At 32.5% G+C, this 20,797-nt stretch overlaps 1 protein-coding gene across 2 annotated transcripts in view; it reads right to left on the reverse strand.

The window, feature by feature from the left end:
* Nucleotides 1-14,455, reverse strand: part of LOC141723826 (protein RADIALIS-like 3) — a 38,825-nt gene extending 24,370 nt beyond the window's left edge. Inside the window, exons 1-2 of one of the 2 annotated variants that reach the window (XM_074525741.1) lie at nucleotides 13,919-14,446; nucleotides 12,905-13,257 (exon numbers count right to left, since the gene is read on the reverse strand). In XM_074525741.1, coding sequence (XP_074381842.1) covers nucleotides 13,956-14,189 — 234 coding nt within the window. In that variant the 5' untranslated portion in view covers nucleotides 14,190-14,446 and the 3' untranslated portion in view covers nucleotides 12,905-13,257; nucleotides 13,919-13,955. Of the gene's footprint in view, nucleotides 1-12,904; nucleotides 13,258-13,918 lie in introns of those variants that run through there. The other variant, XM_074525742.1, reaches the window with a different exon arrangement.
* Between the last annotated feature and the right edge of the window lie 6,342 nt (nucleotides 14,456-20,797).

Here is a 20,797-nt window from a genome sequence, read left to right on the forward strand (position 1 = left end):
CTAATGTTAGAGAATTTTCTAGCCAAGTAAGCCATTGATTTTCCTAGCTCATCAAGCTCATCAAGAGTGTAGAACTCATCTTCTTCATCCAATTCCAGTATGACTTGCTTTTTAGTGTCATTGGCTCTTTTCTCACTTGTAGAAACTTCTGGAGTTTGAGATCTTTGCTCATCATTGGAGGTCTGGCCATCATTCACAATTAGTGCACTTGAGCCGTCTAGTACATATCCTTGACCAGCCCTTAATGATTTCTTTTGAATTATTTCAAGTTCATAAGTTTTCAGAACCCCATAAAGCACTTCCAGTGTGATTCTACTCAAATCCCTTCCTTCTCTGATTGCAGAGATCTTTTGTTCCAAATGGTCAGGGAGAGTAAGCAAGAACTTCAAATTCACTTCTTCAACATCATAAAATTTATCATGAAGCTGCAAGTCATTTATCAGCTTATTAAACCTTTCAAACACGTCAATAATACCCTCATTTGGTTTAGCCATAAAACCTTCATACTGAGAAATCAATATCCTTCTTTGATTTGACCTAACTTCCTCAGTTCCTTCACAGAGTATCTCAATCTTTTCCCAGATCTGTTTAGCAGTGTCACAGTTGATAATATTATTATACATTACATTGTCAAGTGACTCAATTAGTATCAGTTGTAAAGCACTGTCTAGGGAAACTTTCTCTCTTTCAGGTTCAGTATACTCACAGGGATCCTTGGGAGCATAATGAGCTGGAATAACCATATCTCCATCTGTGGTTTCCTCAACTCTAACCACAGGAGTGTAGGGCCCATTCTTGAGGATACCAATGTAAAGGTGATTGGTCATTCTTATAAACAGCAGCATTTTCTTTTTCCATAAAGTGTAGTTGGCCTTATCAAAGGGAGGAATCTTGATACTACTGATTTTCTGTGTATTCATTTTTCCAAGATCTAATCTGTTTACTTTCAGATTTTGCTCTGATACCACTTGTTAGGTATGAATACAACACAGAGGGGGGGTGAATGTGTTTTGGCTTAAATGTTTGATTTTGATCGACTTTGGCTTTAGCAGTTGGTTGTTGTCAATGATTTAGTAGAGTAGATGTTAAACATAAATAATTGTGCAGATATGTAAAACAAAAGATCTTCAAAACTCACTTAATTTTATATTAAAAATCAAGCAGTGTTTTGCTATAAAATCTCTAAGTTCTTGTTTTAGAACTTAGCTTCTTTCTTGAGAGAGAACACACAATTTTCTATCTAGATTGTTCTGCTTAACTAGAGGGCCAGAGTTAACTTTATAACTCAGTTAACTGCGGGTTTACACAGTGGATAATAAATATGCTATTAGCTTTTCTAAACTGTCACTTATCATTTCTATTTATAGAAAAGTAAATCTTCCATTTCTGGTTTAGCATATCTTTAGCATCCCGTGATTACTTTAATCTCCTCTGTCAGTTAATCTTTGCCATTGATCTTGCACATCTCTCAAGCTACTTTTTGTAGACTTGTCAATCCAGCTATGTGAATTGTTTGTTGATTTGCAACTTTGGATATTGAACTGTTCTGCAATTATGTACTTAGAGAAATTTCTTCACTTCGAGATCTCCAATAAAGCTGTAGAGAACTCGACATCTCGATAGGCATGTTGGCTTGTCGATATCTCTGAAACTTCATTGTTGACTTGACTTATCGACAACTCTGAGTTCTCTAGTGAATTTTGGTTTATCGATAATTCAGAGTTCTCTAATGGACTTTGGCTTATCGATAACTCAGAGTTCTCTAATGAATGTATACTTGTCGATATCTCTGAGTCCTCGAATGGGTATCTGACTTATCGATATCTCCAATAGCATTTCCTGAGTTCTCGATAGACAATTCCTGAGTTCTCGATAGGTCTTTCTGAGTTCTCGAATGACTTCTCTATAACACTAATTTTGTGACTTGTAGAGATCTTGACTTAGAATGTTTTACACCAAACATATTTATTCAACTCCAAGCTTCTTCATAATTCTTCTGAGGTATGATCTTCTTGATCTTCTTCCAGATAGAATTCTTAGGCTTGACACTGTTTAGAGAAAAATGCTCCAGTCTGCTCCATTTACATTTTACAGACATTAAGTGTTACAAGTATGAATTACAGATTAAGGTTACAATACAACTAATCTTAGGGTTGTCAGTATGACTTAGTCTTGTTATGATACAGGCATGTCTTGCACAACAAAAGCAGTAAAAATATAGATGGGTTTGTTGGAGCATAGTGAGTTGAAATAACAACATCATCATGAGCTATTTCAGGTACCCTCACCATAGGAATGAAGGGTCCATGTTTTAGAATCCCAAGGTATAGTGGATGAGTCATCCCGATGAACAATATCATCTTTTTCTTCCACAGAGTGTAATTTTCTTTGTCAAAGTTATGTATTTTGATACTCCCAAGCTTATGTGCACTCATACTTCCAAGATCTAATTTGTTAGCTTTCAGATTTTATTCTGACACCACATATTAGGTATGTAATGCACACAGAGGGAAGTGAATGCATGTTTCTTGATTTTTACTTAAAAACTTTATAATTTATTTTCAGGAAATCAAGTTTAGTGTTTCTTAATCTTGCACTCTTCAAGCTGCATTTGTAGACTTTCCATCTTCATGATAAAATGGTTGGTTGACTGATAATTGGAAATATTTATGATAGATACATTCTGTAAATTAAATTGTTATCGAGATCCCTTAATTACAAAAAGCCTTATGTCGATATCTTCACATCTCTACATGTATTTGACTTGTCTATATCTCTACATCTCTATATGTATTTGACTTTTCGATATCTCCACATCTTTACATTCACTTGACTTCCCCAATAAGATAGCAATTACAACCCAAGAAGGAAATATACGTACCCGTATTTTTCCACGATATCTCCACATTTCTACATGTATTTGACTTGTCGATATCTCCACATCTCCACATGTATTTGACTTGTCGATATCTTCACATCTCTACATGTATTTGACTTCTCATAACAGGCCAAATGACTTCTCTATAAGCTTGAACAGTTCTTGATATACTTCCAGATGTTTCTTCATATGTGACTTCTCGACATTTGACTTAAAACATTTTTCAAACTACAACATTATTCTTCTCCAGAAATTTGTTTCTTAACTTGTTGGTTGTTCATTGAAAAATACTGTAGTCTAGTCTTCCAAATATTTTTTCAGACTCAAGGTATATATTTACAGATTACACAAATTATTACAAGTCAACCAATTTCTTAGGATTGTATATATAACTTAGTCTTGTTATGATAAGATATGTCCTGCACAACAATGTATTTCACACAAATATTTGAACAATATAATGTGTTGTTGATATGATATTTACACATGTTTACTATTTTATTTATTAGTTTTTAAATTATATACAATGTGCTCATACTAAACACATATTTTTTTTATAAATTAATAACTATCAATTTATTTTTGTAAATTTTTTGAATAAATATAAAATCGACCTTTATTTAAAAAATTTAAATTATATTTTATTGGTGACTAAAATAATTTTTAATATGTTGTTTATGTTATTAGAGTACCCCCAATATTTTTAAAAAATAATGAAATTATTTATTATTTATTATAATAAATAAAAAAAAGTTAAATTTAAAATTGACCACTTGCAGTCACATACATTTATAAAAATGGCCACCGTTGGTCAAATTTGTTTTTCCATAATTTCGTTTAACTTTGGCAGGAATTTTAGCGCCAAAATGTAAAATATGATCGCACCCAAATATGACCGACTGCGGTCAAATTTACACCCATCAAATTTTGTTCCCTTGACGGATTTTTTTCTCTTTTTTTGGACCTAAAAATAAATATGATCGAATAAATTTGACTAAAACTAAATTTGACCGCTCTTGGTCAAAATTAAGTATAAACCAGTTGCAAATAAATGGTTGACTTCAAATTTGACTATTGTCGGTCAAAATTAAGTTTGGTCAGCTATAACCGAAGGTTGACTGTAAATATGACCGCCGACAGTCAAATTTAACCGCAGTCATATTTAGTCGGTCAAATTTAGCCTTATTATTTTGTAGTATTTTTTCTTAATAGACAATATCCAAATTTAGACCTAAAAACCCTAAATCCTCCGATATTTCTCGTGGGGGCCACTAACGCTATGCTTTAGAGTATGAAAATGGAGAGAAAAGAAGAGAACGGAGAAAAGGTGTGCTCCTTAATTTTTTGGCGAGACAAGAGAAATGATCGGGGAGAAAATTTTCTAATATAATTTTTTCCAAAAAATTTCTTCCCGAAATGGGAAGATTCGAAAAGATCCTCTCACATTAATTTCTTCTTTTTATTCATTTTCTCTTATTTTTTACACTCACTTTCTTCTATTAATTCTTTTCTCTTCATTTGTCCTCCTATCTCTGAGACCTCCATTTAGGTCGAGGGTAAACCCATTTTTAATATATCTTGTTCAGTTTTCATTATTGATTCTTTTTCTTCATTGAAAATTTTTCTGTTCTGTATTTGAGTTGTCCCGCAGCGGGATATTATTGTCTTTTTAACAGTTTGATTTGTTTTATGTATGGGATAGAAGATTTGCCGGAATTTTACATTGATATCACGAGTATGGTTAATTTTTCGAGTATTTTTGGGCAAAGGTACATGTATTTCTAACAACCAAATTATTAAATTATCCTTTCAAAGAATTTGCATCTACGAAATAGGCTCTGTAATTCAAGATGATATATAGTAGAATTGTAAGTCTTTATTTGATATTTGCTAATGGTTTGTGGATGTCGTCGAACATATTATTATTGAATTGTTTATCTATAAAAAACAAATTTTCATTTCCAAATATATTTAAGAATTTCATTACAATTATGAACAACCCATTTTTTAAATAAAATTAAGAAATTATAACGTAAAAGTATCTAAAATTACCCTTTCAAAAAATTTGCATATACGAAGTAGGCTCACAGTTCGAGAAGATAGTATGTTTGGAATTGGGAGTCTTGATTTGATATGTGTTGCTTTATGGATGATCATTGAACTTATTATTGTAATAGTGAATTGTTTACATATCAAAAAAATCTTTTTTTCAATATTTAAGAATTTCATTACAACTCTAAACAACATATTTTTTAACAAAATTAAGAAATTATAACGTAAAGGTTTCTATCCAAAAATGTATACGGTTTTTTTTGCCACAACAAAAATGAATACGTTAATATAATGCAATCACAATTCATTTGGAAATCTAATACAATAATAGTATATAATATGGAATAAATGTATGAATTTTACATATATTATAATCAATATGTTGCATAAATTAATTAAAAACAAAATACAATGATAACAATATAAATTAGTCAAATACAATGAACAACTGTACATGTTAGGTAATTAATGTATACTAGCATAATAATCCGTGTGAAGCACGAGTTATTATCTAAAAACAATTTGATATACGGAACATGAAATTTTTGAATTTTCAGTTTGTGCAAGTTTTGAACTACAAAAAAATAGTAAATAGATATCATCCCACACACATCGCTATAAAAAATAACTAATATTAAAGTTATTTTTAATATAGGTACATTTGGAAGCGATGCTAAAGGGGGTTGAACACATCAATTGTAAACAAAATCATTGTCTAAACTACTTTTTAAAAAAATAAAAAATAAAAGACGCACGCAGTTTTCCCCCATTTGTGATAAAAACATCCCCTCTTAAATTTCTTATACTCCCATCCCCGATATTTTCCCAATTATTCTCCATCTCTCTCCCTAAATATCTATTATCATCTTTCTTTCTCTCGAATCTCTCAAAATACAAGCACGCCCACATATTTTATTATGATTTGACGTCTCTTTCTTTATTAGTAATCTTAGTTTTTTTACATTAGACAATAACTCATGTCTTGGTATGTATAACACATCTATTCTATTTACAGAAGCGTTCTTTTATAGGTCAATTGACATCGTTTCTTATTTTTCATATCGATTACCAAATGATGTCATATTATGTCTAATACATCGGTTATTTATCTAAAAATGATGTGTAGTGCTTCACATCGGTCTAAAATTGATGTAAAAAATAGGGATTTTTTACTACACCCACAAAGAAATCGAGTTTAAACATTTTATACATCAGTCTTGACCTTTTTCTTGTAGTACTGTTAAAAAATAAAGTGTATATTCCTTAATAATTTAAATACAGTACAGGATATATGTTTGTGAAAGCAATTTATTCTCAATCATTGTTAGCCTATTGAACAATGGTATATCATGTAATTCATTTTCTAGGCTTTTGATGATTCCGACAAATGACAAATTTTTTGGTTGTCTGTGACTTGAGTTAAATTCTTTTGATATTAATCGTAATTTTTATAGTTTCGATATGTGTGGGTGTAAAGTGATTGAAACTTGCTGTGTATGAATCGATAATATTTCATTCAAATTCCAGCATTTTCATGTTAAAATGTCAATACTATATTTTTTTTTTTGAAGAAAAATGAGAACTTTCATTAAAAAGATAGATCATACAAAAGCATCTCCTGCACACTAGATGGAGGAGTAGTAAACAAATTCTGGCAATTGAGCAAACAAGGAATTTTAGCCATTTCATGGGCTACTTTGTTTGCTTGCCTTTTAACAAAAGAGATTGAAAAACCCGCTCTAGATTGCATTATAGTTCGACAGCTTTCCAAAATGTGACCCAGCTCCAGCAAATTCTCGCAAGGCCTCCGAATTGCTTGGATCGAAAGAAGAGAATCAGACTCAACAGACACATACTGATACGACATAGATGCCAGCCACTTGAAGCCTTCCCAGATCGCAATAGTTTCTGCTTCCAAAACTGTGTGACAGTTTGTAAACGACGCGACCTTACCTGCTACAAAGCTTCCAAGATGATCTCGTAACACTAAGCCAATAGAAAAAGATGCCGAATCACTTCTAAAGGAAGCATCCGTATTCAGTTTGAAACACCCAATCTCTGGAGGAGACCAACTCGTTTGAGGGACAACCACAGACGAATTCACATTAGTTTGCGTTACCTTCCTGATGCTAACAGCGTGTTTCCAATCCAAGAACAACTTTGCACTCATATCCATAGCAGTACCATGAGTAACAGCTTTGTTCTCCCAAACTTTTTTATTCCGAACAAACCAAATTCCCCAGAGAACTCGAGCAATTCTAACCACTTCATCACTTGAACCTTCACAGATTTTATTCAGAATCCAATCTGGTGCATGCTCCACCTCTTGCGTATCATAGTTACCCCCCACATGGAGCCAACACTGACGAGCAAAATAACAATCAAAGAACAAATGCAAAACACTTTCGTCACAAGAATCACACATTGGACATGCTAAAGATAATTGAACACCTTTAGAGCTCAATCTACTACGAACAGGGAGGTTGTTTCTACATACCCGCCATAGGAGGACTTTTACCTTGTGAGGAATTGACAGTTTCCAGATCTGACCCCACCCACTAGATTGAGTGACATTGCTTGTACCTACATTCCTCTCATGCCACAAGTGATACCATGTTTTCACACTATAATGGCCATTAGTAGCTTTAGTCCAAGCAATCCTATCTCTGACATCATTCTGAGGAATCTTGGTTTTTAAAATGCTATTGGCATCGACTTCACTAAATATATCCCTAACTTTTACAACATCCCAAACCTTCGCACCAGCAAAAAATAGAGATGAAACAGAGGTACTGTAGCTCTCGTATCTGTGGTTTTGATTCACCTTGAAGTCCGGATTCCCTCGCAGCCAAGGATCCTTATAAGCGTTAATATCAACACCATCCCCCAAGACCCATCGAAAACCTTCAGCTAAATTATTCTTGGCTGTTAAAATACCTGTCCATATAAAGCTTGCACCAGGTTTTGCAGTGGCTTTTAGCAGATGGTCATTTGGATAGTAACATGCTTTGTACAAGCGGGCTACCAGAGACAGAGGATTATGCAAAAAATTCCAACACAGTTTGCCCAGCATAGCTACATTAAAGCCATAAAGACTTCTGAAACCTAAGCCACCTTTTGTTTTTGACATAGACATCGCATCCCACGACAACCAGTGTATGCCTTTCCTATCCGTTGAACCTGAGTTCCACCAAAACTTGTTGAGCATCCTTTCAATTTCTTGGCACAGCGATTTGGGAAGTAAAAAACAAGACATGCAGTAGGAAGGTATCGACTGAGCTACATTTCTAATTAGAATAGCCTTGCCCGCACGAGAGATGGGTTTAGATTTCCACCCTTGAATCTTCTTCCAAACCTTTTCTTTCACAAAACTGAACACCCGTTTCTTTGATCTACCAACAAGAGATGGCAGCCCTAGATACTTACTATCTCTTAAGTCATTGTGAACCCCGAGAATTGCAGACAACTCCTCTCTCTTCTGATGACCCACATTGGCACTAAAGAAAATTCCAGACTTTTGCAGATTCACTGATTGACCTGACTTGTATTCATAATCTTTTAACAAAGCCACAATCCTGCTAGCTTCCTCATTCTTTGCCCGGAAAAAAAGGAAGCTATCATCTGCGAAAAGTAAGTGGGTAACTATAGGCGCTAAGTGACAAATTTGAGACCCATGGATATCTCCTACAGCAGCAGCATTAATCAAAGCATCTGATAACCCTTCTACACATAGTAGAAACAAATACGGGGATAAGGGGTCCCCTTGTCGGAGACCTCTTGAAGGAATAATTGGCCCTATATAAGAACCGTTGAAGCAAAACTCATACGATACTGTCGTTACGCACATCATGATCCAGCTTACCCATTTGCCACAAAAACCCATTTGAAGCATCCTTGATTTCAGAAAATCCCAGTCCACCCTGTCGTAGGCCTTGCTAATATCAAGCTTTAAAGCTATTTCACCCTCGGTCCCTTTTGATTTCCTGTTCATATTGTGAATTATCTCAAACGCCACCAACACATTGTCAGTGATATTTCTCCCTGGCACAAAAGCCGACTGATGCTCAGAGATTAGACCAGGAAGGACAAGCTTTAAACGATTAGCTAGGACCTTTGCTAAGATTTTATAAAGGACATTGCACAGAGCAATTGGACGTAAATCTTTCATATTGCACGCATTTTCCTTCTTTGGAATTAAGACCACATTCGTATCATTAAGATGTGCAGGAAATGAGCCAACTTGCAACCACTCCTTGCAGCAAAGAAAGACCTCTTTACCAAGCATAGACCAAAATTGTTGAAAGAAAGCCGGGTTTAGACCATCCGGTCCTGATGCCTTATCAGGGTGCATCTGTTTGATAGCCAACGAAAACTCATCAAAGGAAATGTCATCCACCAAACTTCTATTCTGCTCCTCTGATATATGGGCAGTACTAGCAACATTCTGCTGAACTTCACTGTTTCTCTGATCACCTTTAAATACCTCTGAGAAATAATCTCTAACCATATGACACATATCCTCATGATTATCCACATGCTCACCATTCTCTCTTTCAAGGAACCCGATGCGATTAGTTTTCCTCCTTGCTGAAGCATTAGCATGGAAAAACTTAGTATTTTCATCTCCCTCAGCTAGCCAAAACGTTTTTGCACGTTGCTTCCAATAAACCTCCTCAAGACGGAGTAATTCATCGAGTTTCTCCCTTTCAGCAAAATAAAGACTCAGACCAGTTGTATCTGTACGATCAACCAGCTTTGACAACGAATCTTTAAGTTTTTTAATCTTCTCTCTAAACTTGTGAAAAAAATTTCTGCCCCAGCGAGCCATGAAGGACGAAACAGAAATGAGCTTGGGCAGGATATGAATGGAAGGTAAGTCCAACCAGTGATCAACAACATCCTTTCTGAAAGCGGGTTCTTCAAGCCACGTATTTTCAAACTTGAAACGGAACTGTTTTCTCGAACAATTCACAGAAAGAAGGTCCAAATTGATTGGATCATGATCAGAGTAAGTTACATGATGGACTATTAATTTGCACAACGGGAATTTCCTCAACCAAGAACTGGAGGCAAAAGCTCTATCTAGCCTCTCTCTAACCCACCTGTCTGTGCCTCGACCTTTTTCCCAGGTATATTTTCCTCCACCCAGATTAATTTCAGATAATAGACAGTCCTCCACAGTCAGCTTAAAACCATCCAGCAAATTTTGCGGGTGAGGAACACCTCCTGTTTTATCCGACTGGTAAAGGAGATCATTGAAGTCTCCAAAGATGCACCACGGCAAATTAGATACTCCAGCTAAAGTACGAATAAAATGCCACGAATTACTGCGTCTGTGCCTTTCCGGGAAGCCATAAAAACAAGAAAGACGCCAAGAAGCTACATTATTCTCATTAAAGACAACATCAACGTGATTACGCGAAAATCCAGAAATCTCACAATTTATTTGATGCTTCCAAAAAACTGCTAAACCCCCACTATGACCAACAGAATCAACAGAGAAACATTGAAAAAAACCAAACTTGATACGAAGAACTTCAATCCTACTTGCATTTGAGAAAGTTTCAGACAAGAATAAAAAATCGGGTCAATACTATATTTTTAAGTATATGACGGCAGTGTGTAGTTAACAAATATATATATCATTATCATTACGCACTATGTATGTATACTTTATGTTCTAGTATAAGGTGTAGCACTATTTTAATCGTTGTTTAGTCTTGTTCGTAAATGATTTCAACTTTTTTTTGTATAATAACGTAATAATAATATATATTATTTTTCCAACTAAAATTTTCTAAATTTGTAAAAAGTGTCATTAATATTAGTTTAAGATTATAATCCTTTTAAATTTCTATAAAAGAATATATTGTAGTTCTAAATGTTAAATTAATTTTAAAAATATTCGGTTACTTAATATTTCCAGATCTCATAAAAATATAGTTTGATGTTTTTTCATGATTTTTTAAAATATGAAATAATTTTATATCAAATTAAATAAATATGTGGGATTAATATTTCATTCACCAAGTTTTGAATATAAATATAATATTAATTATATGTAACAATTATAATTTACTTATTTTTTATAAGGGTAATGTCTAAAATTGTTAAACGTATAGTTTCCAAATTAAATTAACCGTAATATTTTTATAATTATAAAAATTTAATTTTCTTCTTCGAATTCCGAACGAAATAAATTAGAATATTAATTAAATTGTTTTACAATTTAGCATTATTAAAAAAAATATTCACCTCTATACATATTTTAACATTTAATAATCATGCATGTTTTTCTCGCGAAATGGAATAATGAGAAAAAGTTGGTTGAATACTACGCTCATGGTTGAATATTATTTTAATAATTATTTTCTATTGTATATATGTATCCATTTTAATAAATTTTTATATAAATTTATAATTATCACCTGTAAATTTATTAAATAATTATAAATATCTTGTTAATTTATTATAATAATCTATATAAAGAATTATTTACTACCAATAACATATCACTAATTAAGTTGAATGATTTATAAATTATAAGTTGACTATATGCCAGTAATAATTTATACTATATACTGTAATTACCTAAATACAAAATATAATTATAAAAAGAAAAAGATAATTAAAAAATATTAGTTAGTCTCAATATATAAAAGCATCTCCAAGGGTAATAGTCAAAACTGTTAGACAAAATATGATTAGCTAAAATTTTATTGAACGGTTTATACTCTAGTGGTATTAGTTATATTCATTAATTATATTCAAAATATTAACTTTTTATTAATTATAAAAATATATTAGTGAAAGTAAATTAATTAACATTATTACATTTATGTCAATATTTTAAAATAAACATTATAAAATAAGAATAAAAAATTATTATGATTGGTTGAAAATATATTAAAATACTTTAAAAATAAATAGAATTTTTTTTTAATATTATTATATTAAATTTTTTTAGATTTAGCTAAAAATAAAGGAACATTTTGATATTTAATATTACATAACATTAATATTTTATAAATAAAATATAAATAGTACATCAATACATATAATAATAATGACATATATACATAATTTTCATAATCATAATTAAGTATTTGAAAAGTATCTTAAATATTAAAAAAATGACTTAAAATAGCTTGTTATATATATTATAAAAAAAAACTTTATAATGAAATATAATAAGGATTACATATAAGAATTTAAGTTCTGAAGCTTTGTAGTGGATTAATATAGATGATGGCATATGAATCAACAATGTAGCCTGCTAATTTCTTGTTATCTAAAATTATATCTAACACGTTGGAGGGAGTGATATACATGACAGCGTTGGAGGGAGTGATGTATATTTTACATATTAGGGAGTATAATATAGTGAGAGCTGAATATTATACCTAACAGGTGACTAGTTTTGGAGATGTTCTAATATCAAATATTTATTTATTCAAAATGCACAAGCACGGTGTACACATATTGTTGAATAAATTGATAGTACGATAGCCTGGGGAGGAATCCTAAGACTTGGGTTTGATTGCAACCAACAACAATTTTTTTTAAATAAATATTAAAATAGGATAAATTAGTCATTTAAAATTATGAATAAAATATTTTATTAACTTTATGTTTATGGTGGTGTATCATATAAATAAAGATATGTGCATAAATCTCATGCATAAATTGCAACTTGTATGTGCAGGTTTGGTATGATTTACATGTTATAAATAACATTTTGGCTTAAAAGAATTTATATATAACATTCATTGCTTTATATGCAAAATTATATGTATCTACATGATTTATATGCTATAAACAATACTCACTATTTTATATACAATTTTTTATATTTGTAAGTTTATGGTACGGGAGAACACTACCTATATGTCAAATGTAGTTTCTACTATTAAGTTTTAACCATTAATGTTTTACAATTTAACAAATTAATTTACATAATTGAATTTGAATCATTTGCAAATTTTAAAAATAGAGAGTCTCACAAAGGAGAGTTATTGATGATTGTATAATTGTTGCCGGTGCTTTCTTGTAGATTGTAATAATGAGTTCTTGTATTATGAACCATAATATCATTTGATCTTCTGTTTAAAACAATTCAACCATCTTTATATTACTTGATATTTTATTACTTTTCCCATTAATTTGAATAACAATACATATACAATTGCATAACAATTATTGAAAGCTTTTCCTCTGTCTTTAAAGTTCAGAGAGCTCATTTTTTCGTTTATGAGATTAGGGCGGTAGATTTGTTGAAGAATGGAATATTATAAACTTAGTGCTATAGCTTTACCTGCTCCACAAACCTGTTGCATGAAAATTTTGAGATAAATCATTCTGAGGAGGAAAAATGTGTAGAGAAGTTGGAAATTCCCAAGATCAATGAATTAGTATGGTACTACATAGTGTCAAACTAAAGAAATGATCTAAATTCATAAATAATTAATGTGCTGATAGCAGTGTGCCAGAGTATCTATCTACTTCCACACTGTTTGGGGAAAAGCCAATTTGGAACTTATGAAGGTACCACCAATTCAACTAAATGTTAAAAAGGAGAGGACTTTTGGCACATAGTAAACCACGAATAGATGTTACGTGGAATCATGTCTGCGTGTAGAGGATAAGGGATGAATGAAATGTGACCTTTGTCTTCCACAGGAAATGATAAGCAGCATGGTGAAGGGAATGTTGGCTTACTCATAAATTGAGCTGTAGGTGGACCACGATATGCTATCATGTGAGGGAGGTGGAGAGGGGATCATCCCCACTTAATTGTTTTATTGTTTAACTTGCTAGATTGATATCTTGACCAGAAATTTGGATCTTATTAGGATAAGCCACATGCACATAAACGGGGTCGAGCTTAGCCGTTTGGTCAGTTATGAGCTGGTATAAAGGAAATTCTGCTAATAAAATGAACGTGTAGCTAATTACTAGGTACATTTGATTGTTTAACTACTACATTACCTTTGATCAGCTTGAGGCCTGGAGTGATGATTTACTTTCATCTGTAGTTGGGGAACGGAACAGTCCCGGATTCAATATGCTGAAGGTCCTCAATGAGGATTTCATAGTGCCTTTTCACTTCTTCTGCAGTTTTCCCACCTACAGCTCTGGCAATGTTATGCCAGCGATCAGGAGTGTCCTTATCATATGTAGCAAGTGCCTTCTCGAATAGTTTGTTTTGCTTGGGAGTCCAGCTTGAATTGCGTGAAGAAGATTGAGAACTGGGTGCCATTAGTGATTACGTAAATCTACTTGTAAAATCTAAATTGACAAAGAATATTTTGGTGAGCTTAAGGGATGAAATTTGTCAAGTTCTTTTCGGCATAAGGACTGACTGAGAAAGGGGATTGTTATTGGCCAGGGAAGTGACTTGAAGACAGGGGTATGTAGATGTTATCAGCAGAGTTACTTATATATAAGAGGATAATTGGTGGGGTTCTGCCAGTTGGGCATTATTATCTTACACAAGCCGAATGTTAAGTTACCCATCCCTTATAGGAACCACAAAAGGATCGGTATGAGATAGTGTAAGAGGATGGTAGCTTGATGGAAGGGCATACACAAGTATCTTATCAACAGCTTCACAAATTTTAAACACATAATGGGTAACAAGAATCAAAACATGTAAAAAAAAGGATTCAATCCAATCAAACAAAAATTAGTATGATATATGTGCACACTTGTTCGTTTTATTTTTGATATACATAAATGTGATTTTGAAGAATTTTGTTAGTCTTATAAGTATTGGGTTTAGGGCACGGATGAGGCATATATATGAAATCCTGAATTTACTCTTTTTACGTCCTTTGATCAGAGATTTTATTCAGAAATCGGTGATTTGCACGGAAATAGCTTCTGTACTCGTGGGCAGGGGTAAGGTTTGCTTACATCTTATATCCGAGACCCTATTTTAAGTAGGAGATATCAAGTGGTTTAAGTTGGCTTTGGTATATCCTTTTTGATTTTCTTTCTGCTGCTTCTAGAGGTCTGGATTGTCCTATTTGACCATGATACTATTCCTTATAATCACATACATGATCCTTTTCAATTATAATGATCTCTTACTATCTTCCATATAGCTGATCTTTAAATTGCAGGACCACTGGACCATTTTGTGCAGTGATCAAGTAAGGTTCTTCTCATCCTCTTTTTCTCTTCAAATCTCTCATCTACAAACTATAGGCAGCATAATGCTGAAAAGTAAAAGAGATTAATATCAAAAAAATTGATACTGGAGATATTTAATCATCATTAACGACGGAGGTTGTCGATGTTTAAACAGTAATTTAAATAAGTTTCTGGTTCCCAAAAGATAACAAATGAGGTTCAATTGACAAGCTCTATTTTGTCGGATTCATAAAAAACAGATTGGAACACTGGGACATACATAATATTTCACATCATACAAAAGTAAGTGTAATCAACAAGTGTTTTAAGGATCAACACTTAGGTAAGTGCTAGTTTAAGCAAGTTATAAACAGCCGAAATTTCTTGTTCATGTTCAAAGACTAGTTAGTTTAGTAGCCTAAGTTGACAGCAGGCTCAGCAGCATTTCTGGAAAGACTTAAACTACTAGTAACTAAAATTTGTATATGCTACTTCAATTGCAATCCCATTGCTAAAGGTTCATCAGGGATTACGATTATCAAATTTTACAATAGCTTAAATTTCAACATACATGTGGACTCAAAACCTTGCTGGAAAGTACACAGATGTTGGAATCTAGTTATCTATCCGAAAGGGTACAATATCTAGCAAAATCTACAGAATCTTGTTTGACAGAAGTTGATTGTATGCATTATGCACAACTTGTTTTGCTAGTTAGAACTTTTTCTAGTGGGTGTTATGGTCTTGTGACTCTTATCTATTCTTTATCTCAAACAACTTTCCAGTTTTTTGTGTTTTTTTTGCTAAGAAAACATTAGTCTTTTGTAGTATATACCTAATGGGAAACCATTTAGATAATTTATAAATATTCCTACATCACATCTTTTTTTAAACAGCGATGTTGAGATCATGACTTCATCTTTTTTGCTACAAGGACAAAGTTTGTTTAACTAAGAATTCCTGATTTAATTGAGTAGTGCAAATTATGTTCATAAGTATGCACGGAAACACAAATGTGCATATGGCAACTTATCACATGTACATACCGGTATCATTAATCCAATCAACGTGCAATGTTATTCACTCAAGTTCTGTGTGTGTTTAATTGGAATCCTAACCTGGAGTTACCAAGACATTGCATATGTTGCCTGGTATTTAGATGCTTCCTTCCTAACTACTAAGTGCCGATATATGTTGCAAACAGTTTTTGGTTCATGTCATCACTTAATATTGCGAGGCTGTGACCCTTGTTGTTTTCTTCCAACATTACACTTTACATTTCTAACTTCTTGACTGTACCAGAGTACATCACATAATGTCAGTAGCTTTATAATCTTCAGGGGCGGTGTGCAAGGGCCGTCAATTAGTCTGTTTGCCTTAATAGTAAATGTCCTTGTACCTGGCCCTGTATATGTTAACACAGGGCTCGAAAATTATCTAGCGTTAAAATCTTATAAAAATGAACAATTTGGTTATAAAATTTCATGACTTGGGAACTATTTTGTTGCAAGACTTTCAGTGATTCGGAGTTCGGACATTGATATACTCATATACAGATAACAGACAGGTAAGTATTGGTGTCTTGCTACCACTCTTTTATGTTAAAATAAAGAGATTTCTGCACCATTCTTTTGGTATAGACAAAAAGCAAGCTCAAATGATAAGGAGCTTCTGGTTTAACTACCATGTCTGATGCTGACAATTTTTCATTTCTTAGTAGCTATAAAAAAGAAAAATTAATCTGGAATTTGAATTCACAAGGTTGGGCTGGTCTCATTTCTGTTGTTAACAGGCCAGGGGCCTTTGCCTTTTCTCATTGGTGAGACATGTCAATAAAAAAATTAATACTGATTTATAAGCCAATCTTGACTCAAATAGCCCACACCTCTCATTTCTCAAGTCTCAGTGTGGGGGTAGTCAACTAGTCAAGCAAGCCACTACAAACAGCTAGATTTTGTGGTAGAGTGAATAGAGTCCAGTTAACATAGACACAAAAGGACCTGCGTAAGTGCGTAGGGTACATGAATTTAGAGTAAAGCACAAGTACTAAATGCTCAAAGCTTAATGGTAAAACTAGCTAGGTCATGATGATAAATTTAAAGTGTGCGGACTTGACTCACTACTTACTTAACTCATGATAGAGAGATCACAGACGTATGCATGTTTGTCCTCAAGTTATATGGCCTGCAGGCAGGCTCCTTGACTAAGTGGTAACTGGCTCCTTGACTCCCGGACTCGGAGACTGGTAACCCTGAATAAATAATGGCGTCTACGCTCCTGGTTAGATATATAATTTAAAAAATATATATAGATAAACTCATTACTGAACATGAACGTCATTGCATAAGCCATATCCACTTTTTGACCAAATATATGATTTTCAAGTAGGGTAGTGTTAAATATAAATTAATATTATTAATTTTGGTTTCATCAATTTCGGGTAACACCAATTTTTGATTTCACTTATTCAATTGTATATCTTATAATTCTATTCTATTTTGTACGTCTTTTAATTTTACTAAATTTTTTATTACACCATTTATTCTTGTTATATTTCTAAATATATTATGATTCCATTAATTTGGTTTTATTTTTGTTATCTTATAATTATGCATGTTGTATGATTCTATTAAATTTTATTTTATTTTTGTTTCCTTATATTTCTGCCTATTAAGTTTCGTTTTATTTTTGTTTCACCATTTGGCTTTAATCTTTATATTTCTAATTCAATATATTATACGTGTTTGGTTTCACCCTTTTTGAATTTCATTATAACTATAATTATATAATTTTTATTCTTCTTTTACTTATATATGATTTATAATATTACATGTATTATTTTACCCGTTTTTTAATTATAATTCTTATATTAGTTTCAACTCAGTTTTCCTATTTTACCATATGGCTCAATAGTATATTTTAATGAAATAATAAAAAAAATTAAATCGTATATTAATTCTAATCTTTTTATTATAATCATAACAAAATTATCGTACTCAATAGCTGAGTTGGATTTTCTAAGTAAAACTTAGAAATATTGACATGACACTTATACTATTATGATTTTTTAAAATTATTTAAATAAATTCACTCGGCCCGTACTTCAACGAGTTATCAACTAATCTATATTTATACTATACTATAATATAATAACCGAAATGGGATATAATTTGGTTCAACGATTATTCCCCAATTTTAGTTATTAAATAAATAAATAAATAGTGTTATATATCCGTTATACTACTAAATTATAAAATTATTACTCACGGTCTACTTATCCTACTAAACTACAATCATAACTTATCCTATTATTAAAAAAATGTTATATATCCGTTAAACTACTAAATTGTTAAACTACTGAATATAATATACTTATTCTACTCAACTATCACCACTGGATATCCTATAATTTTTATTACAAAATTATAATTATTATATATTTATATAAATATTTTAAAATTAAAATATAACGAAATTAATAAAAAAAATTAAATATTAACGAAAACTCGTGCATAGCACCATAGTATAATATAAAAATGATATTAAGGATCTTAGATGAGCACTCAACCCTAGTTATTAATTTAAAAATATTTTTTTCGTTGTCATGTTCTTCTACAGATATCTTACTCTCGATCATTGGTATATTAGTCTATCACATGGTTAAGTGATTGTTAACAAGGTTAAATTTTTGTTAAAATTTGAGGTAGAATAGAGATTAAGGAGCACAAAAGTCAATATGGTCCTCTACGAAAGGTATGGGATTTTTCATGCTGTGACGTTGATGCGATAAATTATTCCTTCTTCTTTAGTGTGAGGATGAAATAAAAACTTGCTTGTTTGAGTAAGACATCGATGACGAGATACCGTGTCTGCTATACTAATACTTGGTCTCACTCACCTCACCAACTCCTCCTGTATGGTCATCTTCTCTTGTTTAAGTCGTTGCAACTTCTTGCCATCCTATATAAAAATAAATATCTTCACCATCAGCCTTCTTCTGCCCATCATGCAGGGTCTTTTTGTGTATTAATAAAAACAGAGTGTTTATTAAGAATTTGCGGTCTATTTCGATTATATGTGCCGAATTCTAGGAATAGAATTAGTAAAAGATCGTCAGTTGATAATCTGGACATGTTGATGAGGTGCAGGGACATTAATAGTCTTACAATAACTACATGTTAATCTACAGGGTTTATGATGATAAGTTTTCCAGCAACAGAATGAAGAAAACAGAATGGAAACATCCGAGATCATAGCATTGGTATCAGACTTTTCTGAAATGTAGTTTAGATTTGTTAGGGTTTATGTAAATCATGTTTTGACTCGATAAATATCTTTTTATCTTGTCTCAAACAAACCCTATCTTATAAACCCAGTTTGAATCATTCAAGACTTATCTTTTACTTGGTTTATCTAGTTCAAACAAACTAACAGATTAGTTTTCAAGATTCATTCAAATATTTTCAAACAAACATGTTTTAAAATATATTTATCTTATCTCTTTGTTTGAAAATAAAATCTGTTAGAACTTACTTATAAATACAACTCACGATTTCGGATTTGTCTCTAATGCTTTCACGTCAATCTCTCTGCGTCTGAAATATTTTCTTGTTCATTATTCTCGAGATACAAATCCAGTCGAACAAAATCTAGTTTAAGTTGTAATAAATTTGTTTATTCTTGTACTCATGTATTCATATCAACAAGGCTTGATTTCAAAATATAGCAAGGTAGCTAGAAGGCTAAGGAATAGCAGTGGACTAGGTAGTAAGGTAGCTTGGGAAAAGGTTTCTTTCAGGAGCTATATTTGTAATCAAGGAAAGACTGTAGGTTATTTATTAAAGTTAATATAATACATTCTCTATACTAGTTGGTATAGGGACTTGGATGTAGGTCATAGACTAGGTGTAGGGGCCGAACCAAGTGAAAACTTCTGGTGTTTTTACTTATTTAGTTTTCAGCATACCGCATTTACATTACTGCTATTTTCTTCTGCAGTTAAAAGAAACTGTCACATATCTTGTCTCATTTGTAAAAGGACTGTCCCATTTGCATAAGAGACTGTCCCATATGCTTACTATCTATCGAGCCCTTTAAATTTCAATTGGTATCAGAGCAGGTGCATTTAATTCTCTTTTTAGTGTTTATTTTGCTAACGATCCATGGCTCAACCAGATAGGTATCCACCACTGCTCCAAGGTGCTGAAAACTACAATGACTGAAAATTCCGGATGAAGATATTTCTCCACCGTGATGCATTCGAGTGGGATGCTGTAGAAAATGGCTTTACAATTCCGATGAAAGATGGGAAGCCCAAATCCCTCAAGGATCCTGAAGAAGTGAATGCAATGAATTTCAATGCTAAAGCTATGAACTCACTTCTTAATGGCATGGTAGCTACCGAGTTACGAAAAGTATCTGCATGTACTACTGCGAAACAGATCTGGGATACAATCAAAGTCAGCCACGAAGGCACTTCTAAGGTACGTGAAGTCAAATTAAGTATGCTAATGAGTGATTATGAAGGTTTCAGATTGGAAAGAGATGAATGCGTACGGGATGCTCAAGGAAGATTCCTGACACTTATGAACTCTATCTCACTATTGGAAAGGATCATTCCTCATCTGAGATCAATAGGAAAATCCTCAGGGCAATGCCAAAGAAGTTTGCTCCAAAAGTTACCATTACACTTCTTTCGAATATGGACACTTTAAAACTCTTCAGCGAATTGGA

This window comes from Apium graveolens, chromosome 5, assembly GCF_009905375.1.
Source record: "Apium graveolens cultivar Ventura chromosome 5, ASM990537v1, whole genome shotgun sequence".
NCBI classification, from domain to species: Eukaryota; Viridiplantae; Streptophyta; class Magnoliopsida; order Apiales; family Apiaceae; genus Apium; species Apium graveolens.